The sequence below is a fragment of the Myotis lucifugus genome, unplaced genomic scaffold (assembly GCF_000147115.1).
Source record: "Myotis lucifugus unplaced genomic scaffold, Myoluc2.0 scaffold_97, whole genome shotgun sequence".
Taxonomy (NCBI): Eukaryota; Metazoa; Chordata; class Mammalia; order Chiroptera; family Vespertilionidae; genus Myotis; species Myotis lucifugus.
In genome coordinates, this window is record NW_005871145.1 from 3,427,673 (window position 1) to 3,453,258 (window position 25,586).

At 52.6% G+C, this 25,586-nt stretch overlaps 2 protein-coding genes across 3 annotated transcripts; one reads left to right on the plus strand and one right to left on the minus strand.

Annotated features, from left to right (window-relative positions):
- Nucleotides 1-206: 206 nt before the first annotated feature.
- On the minus strand, nucleotides 207-5,299 carry ZNF408 (zinc finger protein 408). Its single transcript, XM_014458586.2, is given in 6 exon segments — nucleotides 207-886; nucleotides 888-1,786; nucleotides 2,858-3,117; nucleotides 3,334-3,395; nucleotides 4,404-4,681; nucleotides 4,951-5,299. Coding segments are annotated over 6 exon segments (2,175 nt in total). The 5' UTR covers nucleotides 5,000-5,299; the 3' UTR covers nucleotides 207-259.
- A 60-nt stretch (nucleotides 5,300-5,359) lies between these two features.
- Nucleotides 5,360-25,189, plus strand: ARHGAP1 (Rho GTPase activating protein 1). Of its 2 annotated transcripts, XM_023756636.1 has the most exons (14): nucleotides 5,360-5,489; nucleotides 9,412-9,593; nucleotides 9,789-9,884; nucleotides 11,171-11,200; nucleotides 15,632-15,719; nucleotides 20,279-20,410; nucleotides 20,777-20,863; nucleotides 21,066-21,164; nucleotides 21,990-22,097; nucleotides 22,177-22,253; nucleotides 22,447-22,524; nucleotides 22,963-23,091; nucleotides 23,268-23,371; nucleotides 23,494-25,189. In XM_023756636.1, exons 2-14 carry the CDS (start codon nucleotides 9,461-9,463, stop codon nucleotides 23,671-23,673), a joined length of 1,341 nt encoding a protein of 446 aa, XP_023612404.1. In that variant the 5' UTR covers nucleotides 5,360-5,489; nucleotides 9,412-9,460; the 3' UTR covers nucleotides 23,674-25,189. The 2 variants fall into 2 exon arrangements, with proteins under 2 accessions (XP_023612404.1, XP_006109912.2); XM_006109850.3 differs by lacking the exon at nucleotides 11,171-11,200 and having other exon boundaries at nucleotides 5,361-5,489.
- Nucleotides 25,190-25,586: the final 397 nt, after the last annotated feature.

Here is a 25,586-nt window from a genome sequence, read left to right on the forward strand (position 1 = left end):
CTCTCTATCCCTCTCCCTTCCTCTCTGTGAAAAATCAATAAAATATATTAAATTTAAAAAAAAGATCTTAGGAGGTTTACCCTAAAGTATTGGGAAACAAGTTGGTGGTGGTCCATAAGCAGGAAGGGAAGTCCTGGACCTGCTTCTCCTAGCCGACTCTAATCTCTATCAGGCAACCCAAAGAGAAAGAAGATCCAGACACCCAGCACCTAGAAAACATCGTCTTTATGTAGAGCTCTGCTAGGGAAAGACGAGAGAGTCAGGTGCCTGTCTCCACCTCCACCACTTCTGCCCAGGGGCTAAAGCCCATGTCCTTCTGGATGAGCAGCAGGCTGGGGGCGGGGCCCGGTTCCTCCGGCACCACAAAGCACTTATCTTGGCTCTCAGAAATGGTGACCTCGAAGACGTGCCGGGTTGGGGAGACATCCTGTTCGCTGCATGTGTCCAGTACTTCTGGCTCAGTCTGTACTAAGACCACAGTGGGCTCTGAAGCAGCCGGAGGCACAGAGGGTGGGCTGGAGGATGCCCCGGGCTGGTGACTGAGCTGGTGCCGCTTGAGGCTTTGGGGGAGGGTGTAGCCCATGCCACAGGTGGGGCAGCGGTAGGGCTTGTCAGCCAGGTGGGATTTGAGGTGGCGCCTCAGTTTGGTAGCCAGTGTGTACGCCCGGCCACACTGGGGGCACGGGAAGGGCCTCTCCCCCGAGTGCAGGCGCTCATGAGCACGCAGCGTGTGTGGGTCTCGGAGGGCCTTCCCACACACGGGGCACAAGTGGGCCTCCCCGGTGTGGGAGATGAGGTGGCGCCTCAGTTCAGGAAGCTGGGGGAAAGCATCAGCACAGTGTGGGCAGCGATAAGGGCGCTCCCCTGTGTGCAGACGCAAGTGCCCCGCGTAGGTTGCCCCGCTGGCGGAACGCCCGGCCACAATGCGGGCACAGGAAGGGCTTTTCCCCCGTGTGGAGTCGCATGTGGTTCCGCAGAGAGCCCTGGTTGGCCAGGGGCCGACCACATATGGGGCACGGGCATGAGGCAGAGGCAGGTGGCACCTGGTGGGTCTTATGATGCAGTCTCAGGGAAGGCCGGCGGGCGAAGGCCTTGCCACACTGGTCACAAGCAAAGGGTCGGGCACCTGAATGTACCACCTGGTGCTCTTTGAGGTCTCGCCGGGTGCCATAGGCCTTGTCACACTGTGAGCAGGGAAAGGGCCGTACCCCGCGGTGGCCCAGCATGTGGGCTTTGAAGCTCTCCTCTGAGCTATAGCTCTTGCCACACTCAGTACAAAGGAAGGGCTTGTGGCCCGTGTGTATAAATGCATGCTTCTTCAGGTGGCACAGTTGCAGGAACGTCTTGCCACATTCCCCACACCGGTACTGTCGCCCCCTTTTCAGGGAGCTTCCCGTTGGGACAGGAGGGCTCCCCAAGTGTGCAGAGAAGCTGGAGTGCTGCTCTCCATTCTGCAGGGCCCTGGGCTCTGAGGTCTTTGCTCCAGGTGGACACTGATCACTGGGGCTATGTAACTTCTTGACCAGGTGAGCATGCTGCTGGGTGCCGCCGGCAGAAGATGAGGAAGTGGCCTCACTGCTCTCTAGGCCTTGCTGGGTAGTGGAGCTGCTCTGAAGTTCAGCTGGCACCTGTGTCTGGGGTGGGTCCTCCTCGTCCATGCTCCCATCCTGGGGCAATGGGCCAAGTGATAGGCTCTTCTTGGAAAGTTGGTCCTGGGTTTGGGGCTTAAGTCCAAAGCTCGCCATACTCTCTGCCTGGATGCTGGGGGGTGATTGGTACCCAAGATCTGCAAAGTAAGAGTGGAGTGATAGGGTCAATAGAGACTGTAGCAGATGGTGACAGTAGTATGACTAGGAAATTATAGAAATGTGTCTTTTCCTATTCAGCCCCTAGTCTTCAGTGGGAGCAATGACATTAATCTTTTCCCTGGTGCATGAGCCCCATACTCCATTTATCTTCCTGTCCAGACGCACGTGCTTACTGGGGAAGCACTCCTGGAAACCACAGTGTGCAGACATCTGGATAATCCCTAGAGTAAGGCCATCTCAGAGTCCCCTTGTTCTGCCTCTGGAGACATGAACTTACGGTAAGTTGAGACCACTTCCTCCTCACCTTAGCTCATTTGAAAATAAAGGAACCAATCTCCACCCCAGATAGAAGAATCATAATGAATTGAAAACTTATACACAACTTGCTGTCTTCATCAACATAATCTTACTATTCCCAGAAACTTATTCAGGAAGATAAAAATTGCAAATATTGCCGTAACCAGTTTGGCTCAGTGGATAGAGCATTGGCCTGCGGACTGAGGGGTCCCAGGTTCGATTCCAGTCAAGGGCATGTACCTTGGTTGTGGGCACATCCCCAGTAGGAGGTGTGCAGGAGGCAGTTGATCGATGTTTCTAACTCTCTATCTCTCTCTCGTCCTCTCTGTAAAAAATCAATAAAATATATATTTTTTTCAAAAATTGCAAAGATTTATATGGTTGATTCCAAGGAAAAGACTCATCACTCTTCAATAGAAAGTATCAAATGACAGTTTATACCCCAAGACTCTGAGACTCTTGCCTGAAAATTCTAGCCTTCCTGTGTCCCTGAATCCTAAACTACTATTATGTCATGCTCCTTAACCAATCAAATCAAGCCCTGCTCCTATCCCACACTGAAAGATCTACCTTATACCAGACTTCAAATTTTCAATAAATATCCAGGCTTTGCCCTACCCCTTCAGAAAAGCTACTAGGGCTCTGTAGTGTGCTACCTTACCTTCTTCAGCCATAAGCTCCGCTTTGGCTTATCAATAGTTGTTTGGTGATAATTTGGGAAGTCAGCATTTACTATAGTATTTGACACATACCTGTACAAGGTTCGCCTGCATCCTCCCCAGGAGAGGCCTCTTCCTGCTGTACAGCAGATTCCACTTCTGTCACCACAGCCATGGCTGCCTCTTCCTCTAGCCTGGACTGGGTGGGGCTGAGGCGCTCAGAGGGAGACCGGGGCCACAGTAGCAGCTCAAAGCCTGGCAGCACGACCCGGTACACCTGCAGGTGGAGCCTCTCGCTGATCCACACCGGGGCCACGTTTCCCTCACTCTCCAGCCTGCCCCGCTGCACCAAACTGCAAAGCAGAGCAAGAGCGAGCTCAAGAGACCCTCTTCAAGTGGCCCTCTCTGTAAGCCCAGTTCTTGGTCAGCCTGAGTCCTAAGGACCCCATGCCTTTGATCACTGCGAAAGATCACTGTGTGGGGAATTACAGTCAGCTTCCGGGTCCATCCCATGCCACAACAGAAAGCCGCAGAAGAACAACTTGACTACATACTCTCCTGTAACTTACCTGGTCCAGCCTGAACTCTGCTCACAAGCACACACGTCTCCCCATAGGCCTAGTGACACGTCCTGAAATAAACCAATAGAAGTCCTTCTCCCATGTGTTTGAGGGGGCCGGAGTGGAGGAAACAACACAAACAAAACAGACGTAACCTCTCCTAAGATCTCAGATGAAGCCCCTGGAAGGTTAATGGTTTCTCGTTCTGCCTATACTAGACAGTGTGTCTGACTTTTCATTCAGCAAAAAGCCAAAAAGACTGTCCCCACACCTCCCTCCCAGGGTGTGGAGAATTACTAAACTGAATACATTACTCTTTCTAGTAGGTACCAAACAGAAAAAGTAGTAAGAGGAATATCAACTCTCCTTTTTAGTACTTTTTATGCAATAAAACCCTTTACCCATGCCATTTCATCGATTGCTCCAAATAATCCTGAAGGATTAAAGTAAGGAAATAGCCATTCGTTTATTTTACACTAGAGGCCCAGTGCACAAAATTCGTGCAAGGGGAGGGGGGGGGGTCCCCTCAGCCCAGCCTGCACCCTCTCACAATCCGGGACCCCTTGGGGGATATCCGATTGCCAGTTTAGGTCCAATCCCTCTTGCAATCCAGGACTGCTGGCTCCTAACCGCTTGCCCGCCTGCCTGCCTGCCTGCCTGATCACCACTAACCGCCTCTGCCTCCCCCCCCCCCGCCTTCTTCCGGAAGGTCGTCTGGCTGTCCGGGCTAATTAGCATATTACGCTTTTATTATTATAAATTAAATGAAACATGCCATTTAACTAGCTTACGTACTACGGCTAGGATATGATCCCCTGGCTCTTTCATTCCAAAACCTTGGCTCTTGACTTTCATCAATAGTGACACTATATTAATCCAGCTTTTAACAACTTTTTGCACCTCGATTCCTAAACTACTGCAGGTGAGGGGAAGAGACAGTTCTGGAGGGAAGGACAAAAGCACCTCTTAATCTCCAGAAATGCCCTGCTTCTTCTAACAAACCGGAGAGCTGTGCAGAAGCTGTCTGAACCGCTTCCAAATTTCCAATGACAAAGATGAGACACCCTATCCCTGCACACCTGCTCCTGCCGTGGTTGCACTCCCTCGTCCTTCTGCTCCGAGGCAGCCTCCTCTCCCAGCGGCCCCCAGAGCAGTCCTGGCTGCAGAGGCTTCCCGACACACCAGACCCCCAAGCGCTGTTTCTCCACGAGTGAGGGGCCAAGGGCTAAACCCTGGGGGAGGGTCTTTAAAGCGTGGACGGCTCGGGTCGGCCAGGCCGGACGGTCTTTGAGGCCCTGAGCACGGCCTTCTGCAGAAGGGCTCCATCCTGAGCCCGGGTGCGGGCGCGGCTCGGGGTCTGCAAGGAGATAGGAAGGCCATGAGGGAGTGAACCAAGAGGCCGTGAGTTAGGCGTGGGGGGCGAAAGCCTGAGGGGTCCATCAGGCTCCCAGGAAGCCCCTGAGAGATTTGAGGGGGCTCGAGGGCTCTGAAGAAACCCCCAGAGACTGAGGGCACCAGAGGAGGCTCCCGGGCTCGGGAGGGAAAGAAAGGGTCGGGGGCAGAGAGTAGACCGGAGAATGTCAAGTGTATCCAGGCCAGGGGTCGGCGACCTCGCAGGTCACTCACCCAACTGCAGGCTCTCCCCCTCCAACAGTAGCTCCGCCGCCGCCTCCATCCCCGGTCAGGAAAGCCCCTCCGCCGGAAGTGAGCATCGCCTTCTCGGCTCCTCCCGGAAACAGTCATGGCCTGCCAAATTTACTCTCGGGGAAGCATCGTAAAAGTCGGACTTCATTGGTGCACAGGACCGGGAGTTTGGCGGTACTGGTGAAGCAAAACCCTGTCGGGGAACAGTACGGGGTTAGGATTCCGGAGGGCCACCGGAGGGTCGAGTCCCAGAGAAAGAGGAACGAATCGTCCCAGCCGCCTCCTTTTGGGAGGGATGAGTCGGACAGTTATGCTGTCCTACTCCCAAACGGGCGCGTACAGGAAGTGGGCTCCAGGAAAGGCCTTGTTTGGAGCGGGGAAGGGGTCGGAAGTGGGTTGGAGGTGTGGCGGAAGTGGCTGGGCAGTGAGGAGACGGGGAGGAGGCGGTTCCCGTTTTGCAGCGGAGCCGGATGTTTGCCGAGCTTTGACAGGCGTGGCAAAAGGAGCGGAGCGCGACCGCGGTGAGCTGCTGGGCGCGGGGTCTCCCGGGGTGGTGATGGGGGAAGGGAAGGGCCGGGCCTGGCCGTCTGAAGGGCTGCGGTCCCGACGGGGAGGGTCCGAGGAAGGGAGGAGGGGTGGAACGGGACCTGGGAGCCTGGCCTTCCTGCTGCGGGAATTCTGCCCCACTCACGGGTCCGCAGGGAGAGGACTCAGCTTCCTTCGCTGCCTTCCTCCTGCCCTCCCTGGTGCAGAGTCCCGGTCAGATCGCTGCCCTCGAGCAAGCCCCTGGGAAGGGAAAGGCTCGCTGCCCCGATCTGGCGAAACGCGAAGAGAAAGAAATTTGGGGGAAGTGTTCCACCCTGCCACCTATTAGGCCACGCTTTCTTCTCTGTTTCATAATCAGTGCACCCAATCCGGATTTTGTAAACCATGGCGCTCTGTGCAAACGTGATTGTACTTGAAAGTCTTGCTGTTGTAGGATTTGCGTTTTCACCGTGTGGAGCTCCTAGGAGGACGATCCCGACGCCAGAGAATGCGATTTCAAGTTGTTACCTCAGTTACGTTCGGAGGAGATTAGGGGAGAGGCTTTATTTTGTGGGTGTTTTGTTGTTGTTGTTGTTTTGTTTTTGTGGAACCTCTCTGAATCTTGAGAATCGCATGAATGAATTACAGTCACTTAGAGAAATATTGAGGGATTGCCCTGCACACTGAGACCACCTTAGACAGACATGGATTAAAATCTTGACTCTGCTGTATGGCCGTTGGCAATTTGCTTAGTTTCCTGGCGCTCACTGTCCTCACACTGTAAAATGGGCCCAGTCGTACATGCCTCTTAGATGCTGTTGTAAAGTTAAAAGGTAATTTGTGTCCAGTTCTTGGTGCTATACAGCCTTCAACAAAGGTTGGTTCCCTTCTCCACTTAGGAGGTGGATTAATTCAGTAGCTACATGTGTCAGATGTAATTCTGAATAGGTCAGGGGTTCTTAAACAGAGAGTCTTAGAGGGCATGCGAACCACTTAAAATTGCATACAGGATTTCATGCAAGTGCTGATCTGTCTTAGGGAAAAAGACCACAAATTTTGTCAGAATTTCCGAGGTTCATATGAACCAGGTGGTCACGGTTCCATTCCCGGTCAGGGCACATGCCTGGGTTGTAGGCTCCATCCCTAGTGTGGGGTGTGCAGGAGGCAGGCAACCAACGATTCTCTCTCAGCATGCATGTTTCTATCTCTCTCTCCCTCTCCCTTTTTATCTGAAATCAATTTAAAAATTACTTTAAATGAATAAGTAAATAATTCGGAGCGGTCCAGACTTCCAAAGGTTAAAACCTGTAGGTAAAAACTGCCTAAAGTGAATCTTGAGATTTTTACCTACTGAGAAGGGAAAACAGCCTCCCAGTAAGAAGTATTTTGCAGCGTGGAGCAGGGCTTGTAGATGCCTGGAGTCTGAGGCAGCCAGGATACTTACTTGCACTATATGCCAGAGTTTCACTAGCTTTCTCACCCTCCCACTGAGTGGGAGCTAAACTTCCAGGCTCACAGGGGGCAACAACTGTGGGTTGAAGGGTGGTGAGAGAGGCCAGTGGGGCTGGGAGGTGGGAACAACTGTGATTAGTTATTCTAGAAGAGGAGGTTATGGGGGAGCAGGGGTCAGTTCTGAGAGAACTGACAAAATAGAGGAGTTACTGGAAAAGAGGTGGACTTCCAGTTCTCCTTTCAAACTGTAGAGGATGACCGTCTCCCTCACACATACTTCAGCTACCAGCTGTTCCTTCTAATCCTGCTGTTCACTGCAGCACAGTATTTAGGACCCTGGAGAATTATATTTGTGGAAGGAGCCGTCACTTCTACAGATGAGGACATTTAGGACCAGATAGGAAAAGGACTGCCCAGCATCTTTGCAACTCGTTGGTTTAGGCAGGACTGTAATCCAGTTCTCCAAATACCTCATCCCCTGCCTTTTTCATTGCATCAAGCACCCACTGTGGGCAGGGCTGAGGGAGCCCTTGGTGCCTGGGCAATGCCAGAAAGAAGGGAAGGAGAGAAGGCTCAAGTCTGGAGGAGGGTTGCTTTGAGCTGCATTCTGTCCCTGATATCCAGCTGGGGGGCGAGGGGGTCTTCGGCGGAGCCCTCACAGCCTCCTGGTTGAATGTAGGGAGGAGTATGTAGATGAATCAGGGGTGGAATCCTCAAGACTGAGGTTTGCCTGCCTTAGAAGGTTGAAGGGGACTAGGGGGGCACAGAGTGAGGGGCACGGCAGCACTCCCTAGGACAGTGGTCGGCAAACTGCGGCTCGCGAGCCACATGTGGTTCTTTGGCCCCTTGAGTGTGGCTCTTCCTAAGCCTTAGGAGTACCCTAATTAAGTTAACAACAATGTACCTACCTATATAGTTTAAGTTTAGAAAATTTGGCTCTCAAAAGAAATTTCAAGAAATACTGTTGGTATTTGGCTCTGTTGACCAATGAGTTTGTCGACCACTGCCCTAGGAGAAATGCATTCCCAAATAGGAGAGAGTCTTCATTTGTGTTCTTGGGAAGAGACTTACATTTGGCGGTAAGCAGCAGTAGTGAATAAGGGTAGCAAAAAAGACCAAAGGAGAAGAAGAGGAAAAAGGTGGGGGTTTTTTGTTGTTGTTTTTTGGCTGCTCAGCTTTGGCTCAGGAGCTTGAAGCAGCTTTTGCCACTGAGTCGGTATAGTTGCCCTGGTAACAGGATGGTTGTTGCTAGTTACCCAGAACCAGTTTACCATCCAGAGTCCTTGGCTGTGACATGTGCAGGAGGTTGTCATGCCACCTCCGAGTCCCGAGGTGTTCAGGGTCTGAATCCCCGGTGGCAGTTCTCTCTTCCTACCGGTGCCTGGGTCTCGTCTGCATTCCTTATCTGCCCTGATGGTTCTCTGACCATATATGTCATTTTTTGGACTCCAGGAATGCAGCAAGCTTAGAGCAGCCTCTTTGGGGTTGGACTGACTGGATTGAATTGAAGCTGCACTCCCTTGCCCAGGTGGTGAGCTTGTGATGAGAGAGGGGTGTGTTTCCCATTAGGGCTGAGGGCAGAAAGTGCTGCCTCCAGGCTGCGTGCAGCCCACATCCTCATGGCCAGACCCCAGACCTGGGCAAGCCCAGCTTCGGAGTGGCTCTTCTCCTTCCTGCCTGCTCTGGCTGCTGTTCTCTTTTTCACCTCTTGTATCTCAGCATTCTGATGATGCCATGCACTTCCCCCTGTCCCCTCTGTGCCCTCCAGCCCTTGGGGCAGTCTGTTGACCTTAGCCACCTTGAAGTTAGCGCCTGGAGCTCTCGCAGATTAGAGTGGGCTTGGGAGCCCCCAGGACCCTGCAGATTGTTTGCTATGACTGGCAGGCAGATTCCTTCCTCTGCTCCTGGTTCCCTGGGCAAAGCCAGCAGAGGCCTATTTTCTAGGCCCCTGTGGTCTTTGGCCACCTCCTCTTCCCCAGGTCAGGGGTCAAAGATAGAGTAGCCAGGGTCACAGCTGACCTTTTGGGGTTTGGAGCATCCATATGCTCCTTAGATTTTTATGCCACCTCTACCCCATAACTACTAGGGTCTGGAAGCTTTCTGTGCTCTCCGACCCCTTAGGAGAGGGGCACGGACCTCTGCCTCTGCAGCTGGGGCGATATGACTGAGCCAGCGGGGCAGTAGGCAGTGCAGGGCCTGGCACGACTCTTCCCCATCCAGCTGGAGGACCTGAAGGCAGGCGCTGAGCTGTGCCATCCTCTGCCCAGCTGCCTTTTCTGGCAACATGTCAGACAATTGTGGCGCCAGAAGAACCAGAAGCTACATGGAACTCTTGGCAAGGATGAGAAGTGTTCAGGGACAGGGGAGCTTGGGGGAGGAAAGAGTGGGGTAGGAGGCTTGCTATAGCAGTTACAGGTATAAGAGGGTGTTGCTGGCCCTCTTTACACCTATAACCGCCTCTCCCAGGTTTCTCTTCAGGTTCTGTGGGGCGAGGCTGCCGGGGACAGGCTCAGCTATGGACCCACTTTCAGAGCTGCAGGATGACCTGACCTTGGATGACACCAGCCAGGCTCTGAACCAGCTGAAGCTGGCCTCCATTGACGAGAAGAACTGGCCCTCAGATGACATGCCCGACTTTCCCAAGTCAGGTGGGCACCTTAGATGGGGAGACCCCTTCCTGCTGGGGGGAGACTCTGGGAGGGCAGATGGGGCAAGCTGACCAGCCCCAGCGTGGGGCTAGGAGCACAAGCCTTCCTGGGGAGAGGGCCCAAGAGCACAAGTCTCAGGGAGAACACTGGGCCAGCCTAGCCCAGACTAGCCCCTGACTTTGCCATGTTCCTCAGATGACTCCAAAAGCAGCTCCCCAGAACCTGTCACACACCTGAAGTGGGATGACCCTTACTACGACATCGCCCGGCACCAGATTGTGGAGGTGGCAGGTAAGCGCACCCAGTTTTGCACCTTTTTCCTCATAGTCTGCACTCCTGGCTTAAGGAAGCCAGTCCCTTGTACCACAGGGTAAGGGAAGGGACTCGGGGAGGGGCCATGCCCATTCTGTGGTCTGACCCCTGACCCTGGGTCTCCTGAGCACCATTCTTTAAACTCACCACTTGATTGTGGTGGCCACTTGGTCTGTTCACCTGCAACCACTTCCTAAACTGTGACCGCACTGTCTCCATTGGCGGATGGTCTGTGGGGGGCAGTGCGGCCTAGTGGCTTTGAAGTTAGAAAACCCTGGTTTGATTTCTAGCTTTGCTCTCTGAACTCATTTCTTCCTGACAGGGCTGTTGAGAGAACTGCAATAGTGAATGTCTGTCAGGGCCTAGCCCAGAGTGCATAGTCAGCCCTGAGTAAGTGGTCATTCACCTCCCTTTCCTCTGCCCTCATGCCAGCTTTTCTACTCCCTCAGTTACTGGAGAGCAGGCAGGTGCCAGTCCCTCCTACCTCCAAGGAAGTCGGAGTCAGGGGCCACATGACCCCGGAGCATCAGGCTCCCAGCAGGTGTGTTACCCTGTTGAGAATGGGTACAGAGTGTCCCCAAGGTCTGGCCTCCATGTGCTCCCACCCTCCTGTTCATAATGCAGTACCCAGAAGACTCCAGGGCCAGGAGAGGTAGCAGGGATGTTGATGCCCTGGTTTCTGCCCTCAGGGTCCTACTGCTAATAGAGGAAATTAATTGCAAGATTCTTTGTCTTTTTCCTAATGGTCGTCCATCCTTGGTGAGGCCAGGAAGCTATAAGCAAGAGTGACAGCATGGCCCTGCTCTGAGTCACTGGAATGGGCAAGGGGAGCAGGGAGCACATGGTCTGTGGACCCAGTGCGGTGCTGGCTGCGGGGGCTGGAGGCATCTGGCCTCTCCTCAATGCTGGGCTCAGAGGTTATCCCTGATGTCAGAGGTATTCCCATGACATCTGTGTTCCTGGATCCTGCCCAGGTCTGGGTCGGGGGCCTTGGCTGTGGCCTCTCTCATCCCAACAGAAGCAAGGCTGAGTTCTTTCCTGATCTGGTCCTGACCTGGGCACAGGACAGTCCCCTGAAGGTTCAGAACTGTCTCTCCTCACTACCAGAGAGGCACCTGATTGGGGCATGGGGGGAGTGGGGAGGGTCTATCCTGACATCCTCCTGGCCTATGTGGCCAGGTCACAGGAGAGCAGGCCGCTCCTCTCCCCAGGGGCGACCCCTGTTCCCCTGCAGGCAGAGCTGCAACATGTTTCTATTTCCCCAGGGTGTGATGAGCCTGAGGGGGCCCAGCCAGGTAGGTGTGTTCCTGGCTCTCCCTGCTTGGCCTCTCTGGGCTGTGGCCTCTGGGCTGTGGATCAGGAAGGGCTCTTGGGGCCGCTTAATTGCAGCCCCACTCTAGGGAGCTGGCAGTGGGCGGTGCCTGGGAGCCGGAAATAGCAAAGAATTATGGGTGGCAGCTGTGTGGCAATACATCCAGAACCTAAGGGAAAGGAGCTTCAGGGACGGCGGGACCTTGTCCACAGAGGTAGCAAGGGGGTTGGCTGGCTCTGAGCAATGGCCTGGCCTGCAGGCTGGCTCCTCAAGCCTGAGCTGAGTGCTGCAGGCGCAGCGCCCCTCTGGTGGGGTTGGCCCCCATGCCTGCGCCTCTCTGACTGCTGAGAGGAGTTTGGATTGGCACTGCCAGAGTGAGCCCTGTTTGATGAGACCGTGGTGACCAGTTCCTGGGGGGCCAGCTTCCTGGCATTAGAAACCAGAGAAAGAGCCCATGTTGGATGGAGGCTGGGTTAGGTCCCCACCTCCTCTGCAGCCTGCTATCGCTAGCGGTGGCTGTCATGCTCCACTGTCACATTGAACTCAGTCCACATGGGTTCTTCCCAGTGGTGTGCTGACAGACGTGGCCCTCCTGAAAGGGGGAAAAAGGCTATTGTTTGTACCATTTGAAATTTCTACCATGGCAGATCTCAAGCTACTAACAAGCTATTGAAGTCAACTGGCTTGCAATATTCCTGACAGTTTAACCATATAACAGATATATGAGCCGGCTCCAGGACTTTGCCCAGCCCCCACCTCCCTTCTCCTGGGCCTGCCCTGCAGGTTGTGGGCGGGGCTGGTGGCTGGCCTGGCTGCCCGCAGTTCCCAGAATGGCTGCTGGAGGAGCTGCTGTTGCTGATTAACACCCAGGCTACCCTGGGAGGAGAATTCTTGATCGGTATCTGGGGAATGCACAGGCTTCATTCTCAGGCGGCTGGTCTTTTCCTGGTGCTTTCCACAGCGCTGCGCCTCCTCCTCATTGAGCCCTCCCCCAGCTCTGGGAACACTAGTGCTGCCCCCGCTCCTTCTGTCCCTTCAGTCTCCAGGGCAGAAGTCTACTCTCTTCTCAGATCAGGAGGAGAGTTCTGGGCCTTGTTACGTACGTTCTTGGAGCAGCAGTCACCCTGCCTGCTGGCAAATGCCTGGGTCACCGAAGGACTTGGGCACTCGGGGAGGGTGGGGGTGAGACCCTCAGGTTGCCCATACCTCATTCCTCGCCTGTGCCTGTCGGGGGGGTCTTGCCTCACTACTCCTCCTTTTGTCCCCCACCTCCATCCTGACTTCGTTCAACCTTCCTTTTTTGAACATCTGCTCCGGATTGAGCCTCCTAGTCAGCACTGAGGATTCAGTGAGGGAAAATACACACTCCTTCCTACAAGGAGTGTCCAGTCCAGTGAAGTGGTTCTTAAAGCTGGTCTTTGAGAATGTGAAAGTGTAGATCTACTGCCCTAGAAAACACATGCATGTGCTTGTAATATTTTTCATATGACATCATGGCATTGGTGGGTGCCCATAGGGGAGCCATGGTTGAGGATCCAGTTTCCCATGTACAAGGTGCTGGGCGAGGCTCTGGTGGATGGAGCACAGGCTCTGGTCCTTCACCCTAATTGCTTGCTTAACCAGTTACTAGCTCTTCAAATTCCAAAGCCCAGTGAGCTCAGACTTTCTTTCCTGCCTAAGTCCTCAGGTCTGCCAGCCAATGAGCGCTGCCTTACTGTTGGGGGCAGGCATAGAAAGAATCTCTTGTAATACCCATGCTCCTCCCAGGGTTTTACCCCACATCCGGGGCATTTCCTGTTTAGAGGGGAGTAGGCAAATGATGTCCCTCCCTTCACAGGCTCGTGGTAGGAGGCCAGGGGTTTCTAAAGCTCTAGATTGTACATGAGGCTGGGCTGGCCAGTCTAATCCTTTGCCCCAGTCTGCTCTTCGATCTCCTGTCAGATCCCTTGGGAAGTAAATCAGAGTAGACCCCAGAGGCTGCCCCTTCCCCCACTGGCCTGGAAGGAACCCAACACCAGGATCTAGGCTAGGGTATGAGAGAGAGCAAGTGGTATCCAGTTCATCAAAATAGACCTGCTTCCAGATGAACTACACCTTCTCCCCCTCACACAGGCTTGCAGAGGTTTCTCTGCCTGTAAGTCTGGAGAAATTCTGCACCAGACTATGGGAAAGTCACTGCCTAAAGCAGTCTGATGACCTAGAGGTCATGAACAAACTCAGAAATAGAATGTGCATACTATGTAGTTCTGACTGGTGTCTTTGCGCGGACTACCAGCATTTATTGAACACCTGCCACATGCTTGGCTCTGGACTGGCATGAAAGATTCAAAGATGGAGCTGCTCACAAGCCAGGAGAGGAGACAGGCCCATAAACAATTACACAGGAGAGTCAGAGCGTCATGGATAATGGTTCATGCTTGAGCCATGAAAAGGGACAGCTGACTTGTCTAGGGAAAGGAGGAGAAGACACAGGCTTCTAGAAGGAGATTATGCCCTGGATTAGCCTAGAGGAGGGGGGCAAAATTGTCTAGAGAAAGGTCTGTCTAGCATGAGAAACAGCCTACTGTGGACAGGGCTGCGAACACTGTTTTGTCAGAAGTGTGCACAGTGTGAGCCTGGAGAGGCAGGAGCTAAGCCTGGACAATCCTGTGAGCCATTCCAAGGAATGTGTCCGGCAGGGACCGGGCCCACTTTGCCCACATTCCAGAATCCTCCTTCAGCCTCTCCATAGATGCTGGCCCCAGCCCTAGAGAACAGAGTCAGAGCCTTGGCAACCACTTTGGAAAAGCGCTGACTCCTGAGTGAAGTCACTGACCAAGAAGCATCATCAAGGTTATGGCTTATCAAATACGGAGAAGACCCTCAGCAAGGCCTGGGGGATCCTTAGTCCTCAGAGGGAGATGGAGGACAGACTCACTGCACTTCGTTTGTTTTGTCAGTAGTCTTTCTATTTGCCTCCGAAACAATCAGGGTTAGGCAAGTGTGGTTTGGTGCTCTGGAAAAGCATGAGGGTAGAGCCGAAGGGAAGGTAGGGACCAGGTCTTGTCCCCATTGATCTTTGCTTGGGGTTCCTGACCCATGCTGACCTGGAAGAACATCTCACTTTTAGGGAGGAAAAATATACGTCTCAGGAGCTCCTTGGTTTCATGACAAAGTCAGATGGTCAGGCCTTCAAATTATGACTAGCTTTGGACAAACATCCCAGACACATTACATCCAAATGAACATTTTCCCACAGCGTTACAAACTCCTCTCAATTTCATGTTCTTTGGAATATCCTTAATGAGAAAGGATATGATTTTTAGAAATGTCCAGAATTTAGAGGCAGGTGTGGTTAATAATTCTAATAAAATCAGAAAGTGTTGTTAGTGGTCAAAATGAGACTACTGTTGCCCTGGCCAGTTGCTCAGTGGTTAGAGTGTTGGCCTGCAGACTGAAGGGTCAAGGATTTGATTCTGGTCAAGGGCACAGTCCCTGGCCCTGTTTGGGGCACGTGCGGAAGGCAACCAATCAATGTGTCTCACATCAATGTTTTTCTCTTTCTCTTTTCCTCTCCCATCCTCTCTAAAAATCAATGGAAAAAATATCCTCAGGAGAGGATTAACAAAGAAAAAGAAAGAGAGAGAGAGAGACACTATTGTATAATCAGGCTGATTTCCTCAGTGAGGTTTTCCAAATATATACTGCTTAAAGGGGATGCTTCTGAAATAAGTGACTTTTAAGGTGACTCCTTGGCAAAAGAGTTGCTTTGAAGGATGTGACATAAAATTAGCCATTTCTAATTGTACAATTTGGTGGTATTTAGTAGTCACAATGTTGTGTATCTCCATCTCCATGTACTTCTAGAATTTCACCCATACCCATACGAACCCCGTACTCATAAGCAGTCAGTCTGTTCTTGCCCTCTTAGTGGTCATGACAACCACTAATTTGCTGTCTTTATGGATTTACTTATTCTAGATAACGCGTATAAATGGAGTCATACAATGTGTAGCTCTTGGTGACTGGCTTCTCTCACTTAGCATAATGTTTTCAGGGTTTATTCACAGTGTAGCATGTATCAGTACTTCATTCCTTTTTATAGCTGAACAGTATTCCATTTATGGATATACCACCTTTTCTTACCCATTCATCGGTTGATGGACATTTGGCTTGATTCTACCAGGTGTGATTTTTTTTTGAAAGTCATGTTATTTCTTTATACCCCAGCCCAGTATCCCTGAGAGCAACCTGTCCCTCTTCCTTCAGCGACACCCCCTCAAGTGCAGGCAGCTGCCCAGAGGTGCATCTGCATGGCCCGCTCTGGCCCCTGTCTTAACTGGTACAGGTCTCCAGGCCTGGCACCTTTCAGGCCCTCAGCCTGCTTCTCTTGGTTCATCTTTCACCCACCATGCTCCATCTTCTCCACATCTAGGAGATGACAAGTATGGGCGGAAGATCATTGTGTTTAGTGCCTGCCGAATGCCTCCCAGCCACCAGCTGGACCACAGCAAGCTCTTGGGGTGAGTACCCATATGGAAGGTGGTGGGACCTGTGCCCAGATCCCCAGTTTGGCCTGATGTTGTTTTCCTTATTGTCCCTCCCTGTGTGGGGCCATCTCCCTCCCTGCCTCCCTCTCCTCCTGAGGGAGTCAGTCCTGGGCTAGGAGTTTTTAGTCCTGGAAAGTGTGACTTTGGCAAGTGTCTTCGTCTTTTTAAGTCTCTTTTTCTTCACTTTTCCTAGGGAATATTCACACAGCCCTCCTTCCTTGCAGGAGTGAAAATACTGTGTGTGAAAATGCTTGGAAAAGTAAAATCCTGTCCAAATGTGAGGGCTAATCTGGTTATCCAATGTGGTTGTAGTTCCCCATTATGTGCATAAGTAGTACTGTTTTATTTGGTGCCATTGGCGTCTGTACCTACCTGGATACTGTTTGTTGGCTTTATGTATAAAATAGCTCTGGTTAGTCTGAAATCTCCTGATGCAAGGCCAGAGGCTGATTGAAAGTGGGGGTTTGAATGTGGCGGCCACGGGGAGGTTCCTACTGGGGCTCTGTCACCTGTGTCTGTTGGCACCAGGCACAGCCATGAAGAAACAGGAAAGATTCCTGCTTCCGTGGAGCTCACAGTTCTATTGAAAGTGGGCAATTCCAGAATTGATCGGCCATACCATTGTCATTATAGTAATGCCTGCTTCATTGCCCTGGTTCAGCTTCCTTTTCAACTTGCCTGTTGCCACTTGGAGGACATGTTGGTTTCTTACGGTGCCAGTGGTAACAGGGGGTGCTTCCACTTGCTCTGTTTCCTCATGTGCGAGTATAGTGTGGTTTTTTAAAAAATATATTTTGTTGATTTTTTTACAGAGAGGAAGGGAGAGGGATAGAGAGTTAGAAACATCGATGAGAGAGAAACATCGATCAGCTGCCTCCTGCACACCCCCTACTGGGGATGTGCCCGAAACCAAGGTACATGCCCTTGACTGGAATCGAACCTGGGACCCTTGAGTCCGCAGGCTGATGCTCTATCCACTGAGCCAAACCGGTTAGGGCTATACAGTGGGGCCTTGACTTACGAGTGTCCCGACTAACGAGTTTTTTGAGATACCAGCTGTCTCTCGGCAGATTTTTTGCATTGAGTTGACAGAATAATTTGAGTTAACGAGCTCCTTAACGATCTCGAACAATTAAACTCGTAAGTCAAGGCCCCACTGTAGTGTGGTTTTAGCTGTGGGGAATGACTGAGGCTGCAGAAGCCGTGGTGGAAGTCAGCCTACACTGCAGTGCCATTGAGGAGCCAGGGGCTGCTTACATCATCCTTAGAACCAGAGCGTTTATTTTCCCTCTTCGAACAAAAAATATGTTTGCTGTAGTTTTACCATATAAGGTACTTTAACAACATGAAAAAAATAAAAAAGAAAGCGGGAGTTTGACAAGCCTTGTTCCAATAAACATTCATTACTGAGCCACGGCTGCCAGCCCGGGGCCCACAGCATGGGCGGGACTCCACGGAGGCAGAGCCCTACTGTGCTCCTCACTGTGTGTACAGCTATGGTCTTGCACTTCTTCCCTGAAATTGGAAATGTTTGCACTGCCCATACCACCTCCTGGCAGTTCTGAATGGTTGAGGGTCGGGACAGCCGAGTCTCTGTAGCCCCAGGGAGCCAGGGCCAGACCCAGTCTTCAGCCTTGTCCGTCTTTCTCTCTGGCCTCCTGAACCCTCCTCCCACCAGCTCCTCAGACAGGCAGTCCAAGAGTAGGCCAAGGAGCTCAGCCTGAGGGTGACTGAGTCACGGGTCCCTCCACCCCCTCCGCCTCTTGTTTTATCACATCTGACAAGGCAGTGGAGAGACTCCCGGCCTGATAATAGCCCGAATGGGAGGAAGCCAGAGGGTGGGGATGGGAAAGCACCAGGTTTTCAGGAGAGAGCCTGGTGGGTGAGGGGCACCCACTCTGGGGCTTTGTCTGGCTTCAGGAAGCCCCCTGCCATCCTGTCCTCTGTCCCACACAGATCTCCCCTCCCCCACCTGACCTGGTCACCGTCCCTACTGGGAGCAGAGAGGCACGTCCATCAAAGGTCAGGCCTGTCCTCTGGTTGTCAGATTCTCTCTAGCTTGGCTTTCCCAGCTGTCACCCAAGTCTCAGGGTTAAAGCAGAAAGTGCCTGCAGTTTGGATGCAGAAGCCCGATTAGACTTCGCTCTGCCTCTTACTAGCTGTGTACTTGGGGGTGGGTCTCTTCTGAGTCCCATAAAAATAAGAAGTGTGCCCACCTCACAGGGTTGTTGTGGGCATTAGATAAGATATATACATGAAATGCCACTGTATCCATTTGTAAAGAAAACTATACACAACTATACAAAAAAGTCGCCCATAAACCCCATCACCCAGAGAGAAAACCACTGTTAATATTTTAGTGTATTTGCTTCCTATTTTTTCCTATAACATATACAAGGCTCTATAGTCAGTTTTGTATCTTATGTAATGTTTTTATCTTCTGAGCATTAAACATTCATCAAAGACATCCTTTAAAAATTTTTATTGAGCCCTGACCGGTTTGGCTCAGTGGATAGAGCGTCAGCCTGTGGACTCAAGGGTCCCGGGTTTGATTCCAGTTGAGGGCATGTACCTTGGTTGCGGGCATATCCCCAGTGGGGAGTGTGCAGGAGGCAGCTGATCGATGTTTCTCTCTCATCGATGTTGCTGACTCTCTATCCCTCTCCCTTCCTCTCTGTAAAAAATCAATAAAATATATTTTTTTAAAAATAAAAATTTTTATTGACATATGATATACAGAAAAGTGAACCTTATGTGTACTTGATGAATTTTGAGAAACTGAACCCACCCGTGTCAGCCCCTCCCACAAACCTCCCTTCGCTCTTCTAGTCACTACCACAAAGGGCAACCACTGTTCAGACTTCTCACTTCACAGATTGGTTTTGTCTGTAGGAGCATCCTGTGAGGTATTCTATTTATAGATGTCTTGTGATTTATTTAACCAATTCTCTGTGGTTGGATAGCTAGCTTGCTGCTCAGTTGTTGCTGTTTTTCCATTATAAAACAGGCTACAATGAACAGCCTTCTACAAAAATGTTTCTGTTCATCTCTGCTGCTTTCTTAGGGTCAAAGAGTAGGAACATTTTATAGCTTCTGATAGATATCACTTTATTGCCCTCCTAGAGGTTGTAACATCCATCAAAGGATGAGTGTATTTTCACTACAAGTATTGCTATTTTTTAGTTGCAAAATGCCATCTTTTTATGTGAAAAAACTTTTCTTTGCATATTGTAAAGTGCTCAGTGTATCTAAGGGGTAACGTATTGTGTAAGAATAGTGATTGGGATCAGAGTAATAACTCATCCCTAGATACTTCACTTGCCTGCCTGTGCTGGCCGAGCCTAGCACCCACTGACCATTGTGTAAGTTACCTTCTCTAGGGTAGATCAGGAGCTACCTGGACACTTAGTCGAATCCTTGGGCACTTTGCCAGGTTCCTTTCTCCTTTCCCTACCCCCCTGGAAGCCCCTGTATTTCTGCCTCCCAGCCTCCAGTAGTGACCCTGCTGAGGCCTGGGGCTGGCCACCCAGAAAGAGGGCATTCCACTGGATTCCTTCTTCATTTTCTTTATACTTCTCCACCTCAGGGGGGCTCCACACTATGTGTTTCTTTTGGAGTGGTAGATATGTTACGAGCATAGGGAACCTGAGATGTGGCTCTTTGGTCCACGAAAAGCCCAGTGATTGGAGCAGGGACGGGGACCCCCTGGCCACCCCGGTCCCCTCTCAGGGGCAGTGTTTTACAGCCTATGCTAGGAACTCAAGTATAAGCGGGAGAGCTGCATTGTGGTCAAGAACGCAGGCTTGCCTCGCTGGTTTGGCTCAGCAGACAGAGCCTTGGCGTGTGGACCGAAGGGTCCTAGGTTCAATTCCAGTCAAGGGCATATGCCTGGGTTGCAGGTTTGATCCCAGTAGGGGGCATGCAGGAGGCAGCCGATCAATGATTCTTTCTTATCATTGATATTTCTCTCTCTCCCTCTCCCTTCCTCTCTGAAATCAATAAAAACCAACTTGGAAAAAAAAAAACTTTGAAGTTAGATAATTCACCTCCAGGCTCCACCATAAACTGTGACCTTGGGTATGCACTTGACCTCTCTAAGCCTCATTGCCCTCACGTGTAAGAAGAGGATAATATCAGCCTTGATTGTTACAAGGAAGGCATGAGATATTAAGTGCTTGGCAGACGCTAAAAGCTTAATATTGATAAATGGTATCATTATTATTGATTTGACGATCCTGTGAGGGAAATGTTATTCCCGTGTTTACTGCAGTTAGGTTAGAGGGCTCCAGTTAGAGTCTTGGTCTCCAGACTCCTGGTCAGTGCTCAAAACTGAGAGCTGTTGTTATTGCCCCGCCCAGCCCCAACCCCTTCACAACAGCATGGCAACTGCTGATGCAGCCAGGGTGGATGGTGCAGGGCCAGGGGTCTTGGGGAGGGGGTTTGATATAAGCAGATTCCTGGGGCACCAAGTTCTGTCTTAAAGGGCCCCACCTGTGTACAGGGCAGGCCTGAGCAGGTCTTTTCTCTTGCAGGTACCTGAAGCACACCCTGGACCAGTACGTGGAGAGTGACTACACACTGCTTTACCTGCACCACGGCCTGACCAGCGACAACAAGCCCTCCTTCAGCTGGCTCCGGGATGCCTACCGGGAGTTTGACCGAAAGTGGGTTGGGGCCCAGGGGTGGGCTCCAGGGCCTGGAGCAGGTGGCTCTGGAGTCAGCAGCTCTGCCAGGTTCTGGGCTGCCCTGTGCTTGGGCAGGAGCTTATTCCATGCCAGGGGAAGTCAGGGTAAATGCAAAGAATCAGAAGTTGGAACCGCCTGGGCTCAAATCCGTTTCACTACTTACTCATTCTGTGACCTTTCATGTTACTTAACCTCTCTGAGCCTCCGTTTCCTAATCTGTAAAATGGGGCAGCAATGACACTTTGCAGGCTTGCTATAAGGAGTGAAATCAGAAGATGTACATAAGAACAGACTCTGTGTCTCCCGTGCCACACCCACTCCTGAATTCCCACTCTACCTCCACAGGTACAAGAAGAACATCAAGGCCCTGTACATCGTGCACCCCACCATGTTCATCAAGACCCTGCTCATCCTCTTTAAGCCCTTCATTAGGTGAGCCGGCCGAGGGCGGGATGGTGGTCTCCCCGTGCTTCCCCTTGAACGCTGAAGCAGATGCCAGAGGCGGCCAAGCATCCTGGGGACACACCCGTTTGGGGCTAGGCCTCGGTCTGATCTGGCTGGGCTGCTGAGGGGACAGTGGAGGCCTGCCGAAGCCGGTGCGCTCCCCAACCCATGCCCTTTCCTCCATCGGCAGCTTCAAGTTTGGGCAGAAGATCTTCTATGTGAATTACCTGAGTGAGCTGAGCGAGCATGTGAAGCTGGAGCAACTAGGGATCCCTCGCCAAGTGCTCAAGTGAGGCTGGGCAGGGACCGTGTGCGCCCACTGGATGGCATCTGTGTACATGCGTGTCACGTTTGTGGGGTGGGGTGTGCCAGCCCAGGGGAGAGGAAGCCTTGAGAATCCCAGGATATACGGAGGAAGCAAATGTAATGATTGAGAGACAGCACATGAGGAGAGAGTGTGAGTTCAGGTTCTGTTTCTGTCACTTAAAGTGACCAGATCTCTTTATTTATTTATATACTTTTATTTATTTCTGAGAGGAAGGAAGGAGAGATATAGAAACATCAATGATGAGAGAGTATCATTGATTGCCTCCTGCATGGCCCCCACTGGGGATCGAGCCTGCAACCTGGGCATGTGCTCTCACCAGGAATCGAACAGTGACCTCCTGGTTCATAGGTTGACGCTCAACCACTGAGCCACGCCATCTGGGCCGGATCAGATCTTTCTAAAGCAGCGGTTCTCAACCTGTGGGTCGAGGCCCCTTTGGGGGTCGAACGACCCTTTCACAGGGGTCGCCTAAATACATCCTGCATATCAGATATTTACATTACGATTCATAACAGTAGCAAAATTACAGTTATGAAGTAGCAACGAAAATAATTTTAGGGTTGGGGGTCACCACAACATGAGGAACTTATTAAAGGGTCTCGGCATTAGGAAGCTTGAGAACCACTGCTCTAAAGACTTTACATTCTCCTGTGTAAAGCTGGGTTGTTGCATGAATCCAATGAACTAGCCTGTGTGAAAAAAAAGCCCAGGAAGTGCCTGACAAATGGGTTATCGTAGTGTCTACAGAGCCAGGCAGAGGGCCTGACCGTCCCGTCTGCTCCCCAGGTATGATGACTTCCTGAAGTCCACACAGAAGAGCCCTGCAACAGCCCCCAAGCCCATGCCCCCACGGCCCCCACTGCCCAACCAGCAGTTTGGGGTCTCACTGCAGCAGTGAGTATGGGAACGGGGCACCTGGCACCTGGAGCCCAGGCCAGGCTGTAGACCCCGCTCACTGCCCTTGTGCCCACAGCCTCCAGGAGAAGAACCCAGAGCAGGAGCCCATTCCTCTCGTGGTCCGCGAGACTATTGCCCACCTGCAGGCCCACGGTGAGTGCCAGGGCCCACCTGCCCCTACGACCTGCTCAGGGTCCCCCATCCCCTCGGGAAGCTGCCAGGCTCGGCTGGGAGGTCCCATGCGCACCCGCACTCGCACTGGCCCTGACTAGAACCCCCAGATGGAATGGTGGGGAGTTACATGTGCCCCAGAACTCTGAGGCTCACCAGGCCCCCCGTTTCCCAGCTCTCACCACTGAAGGGATTTTCCGAAGGTCTGCCAACACCCAAGTTGTACGGGAGGTACAGCAGAAGTATAACATGGGTGAGTGGTCCCAGGGGTGTCCAGCTCACATGTGGGCGCTGGGGTGGAAGGTGGAGCGGTTGGGGGCAGGTGTGTGACTGTTAGGGGCTTCCCTGCCTTTTGCTGCCCTATCAACAAGGGTCCCAGGTTCCGTTTCTGTCAAAGGTTCTATGGCATCTGCTAAGATAACATGGTACCACTCCCACCTGGATGTTCCAGGCCTCTCCCTCATTGGTCAGGCTCTGGGTCCTGGGTTCAGGGTCATTCGGAGACAAGGAATAACTGTGGTGGGAGTCCCACTCCACCCAGATGGCCTGAGTCTGCATCCCCTGGTCATACAGGGAGAGGTGAAGGCAGATGCAAGAGGCTCTCCTGGAGGAGGCTGTCTGAGGACGGTCGGGCAGGGGGCCTCCCCGCTCCGCCCAGCTCCCCTTCACCTTCCTCCCCACCCACCTCTAGGGCTGCCTGTGGACTTCGACCAGTACAACGACTTGCACCTGCCAGCGGTCATCCTCAAGACCTTCCTCCGGGAGCTTCCTGAGCCCCTGCTCACCTTTGACCTCTACCCTCACGTAGTGGGCTTCCTCAGTGAGTGCCCTCTCCCATCCCAGGTCTGAGCTGCTTCTGCTGGTCTGTGCTGGACTCGGAGCAGGCGGGTTTGTTAGGGTCTCCCCCCCCTGGTCTTGTGTGAGGGCTACCTGCGCCAGGGCTACCTGCGCCAGCCAGCCTTGGGCCCCTGTAACCCAGGCCCCCATTCTTCATAGACATTGATGAGAGCCAGAGAGTGGAGGTGACGCTGCAGGTCCTCCGGACGCTGCCCGAGGAGAACTACCAGGTGCTTCGTTTCCTTACTGCCTTCCTGGTGCAGGTGAGTCTGCCTCTCACCTGAAAGGAGGGAGGAGCACCGGCCCCTGCTGCTCTGGTAGCCGGTTGCAGGACGTGGGAGCTGGGTCTGTGGCCCTGCTGCAGCCCCCTGATTTCCCTCCACAGGTTTCTGCCCAGTGTGACCAAAACAAGATGACCAACACTAACCTGGCTGTCGTCTTTGGCCCTAACCTGCTGTGGGCCAAGGATGCTGCCATCACTCTCAAGGCCATTAATCCCATCAACACCTTTACCAAGTTCCTCCTGGACCATCAAGGGGAGTTGTTCCCTACCCCTAACTCCTAGGGGCTCTGAGCACAGCCCCTGCCCACCAGCCCCCTTCTCTGATAGCCCTTCCTCTGGGAGCCCCAGTTTGGACTCCTGCCCAGGAAGGGGTCATGAGGCCCGAGGAGATAGAAGCTGGAGCCAGCCAACTGGGCAGCTCCTCCTCCCCTTCTTTCCAGTCCACCTCGCCGGCCCTGGAGGCCTTGCTGTTACCATGGGACATTTTTCTTCGCCTTATACTTCTCCTGCCTCCTTGGATCCCTGGTTCCTGTGGGGCTGTGCAGAGCTGGCCCTGGCCCTTCCAGGGGGAGGACTGGCTCCAGCAGCCCTTTCCTGCTTTCTCCTGCCTCTTTCCCTGGCAGCTGCAGATGCCAAAATCACTGTCAGCTGGGATGGTAGCTGGGCTGATCCGCCCCCTCCTGATTGCCGGGGAATGAAAGGCCGAGCTGGCTTAGGCAGGCCCTGCTGAGGCTCCTCTCTGTCTGGGTGAAGGCCTGGGTGCAAGCCCCCTGCTCTGTCCTCCCCTCAGCATGGGTACCTCCACCGCTAAGGAATTCAGCCTGGAGTCTGCTTCCTGTTTCTGCCTTTTCTTCCACGCATCCTGGTCAGCTTTCCCAAGTGGCACTGCCCCCAGAATGTTCTAACCCCTGCTTCTGCTTGGACGACATGGCTGAGTTCTTGCATCCTTTAGAGATAGACAGCACCCTCACCCTGAGACACCTCGGGTACCTGAGCAGGGGAGCAGGCTCAGCCTCTATGCCTTGTCTAAGGACAGCCTCTAGGCCAAAGGCTCTTGCAGTCCTGTGTGTTGTGGAGTCACACTGGTCTCTGCTCTGGCCAGAGATGACTCGGTGCCTCAGGATCGTAGAGGCTCCTTCCTCCTATGGGGGACTCCTGAGGGGCTGGGCAGAGATTTTGCTAGTTAGGTCTAGCAACCTTCCCCAGGGAGTAGGAGTCCCGGGCCCTGTTGTCTTTCCCACAACCTGGACTCCAGTGATGATGGCCGTCCTGCATTCCAACTGTATCCTTTCTAATTACACTCCTTCCTGGTGAACACCGAGAACGCCCCCCCTTCCTGTAGTCTTGACTTCTGGCAGGAGGGAAAACCCTGAACAGTGACCCTGTCCCCACAGCCTTGGCCAGAGCCTAGAGCCTGCACCATGGGGGTCTTCACTGACCAGCCCAACTGCTTTTGGGCGCTCTCCCAGGGCACTGGTGTGTCAGGACTCCCGGTACCTGACTGGCTGCTGGTTCTGTTAGTCCCTGTGTCTCTAGCCTGGGTACAGGCCTGTGCTTTCTGCCCTACTTTGTGTATCAGGTGTTCACAGCCCCTTATCCTGGGAGCCTATGGATCTATTTGGTCTTCCCCCTTCCCCTGCCCCACTAGTCAGTGGGGACTGGGGGAAGGGCTTGTACTGTGAATCAAGTGTACACATTCACACTTCATGAATTCCTTGGCATCAATCATGTATTTCACCTCTGCACTTTTTGTATTTCAATAAAAATGGAGATGGAAACTGCCCATCTGACTATTAAAGAAGTGGGCATGGAGTTTCTGAACTGGGTGGGAAGCGTGTGGCTGCGGGAGAGCAGATGGGGCCTCAGGAAGTCCCTGCCCAGTCCATCTGACCCCCTTCCTCATCTGGTTCACTTGTGAGTGGGCATGAGACCATCTTCCAGGCTTAGAAGTGTAAGCAGTCACCTCCCAGTGTTGGCATCTGCAACATTCCAACTAGCTGCCATGTGAGTAACCTCTGACCACGGACTCTCCTGTCCGCCAAATGGAGTGGGCTTTGGTGGACAACAGCATGGGTTTTAGATTCAGACAGGGCTTGAATCTTCATTTCATCGCTCGCCACCAGCTCTCACTGGTAATCGTTGTAAAATTGGCCCCACCTGAGACCATTCCTTCATTTGAGGACCAGAAATAATGT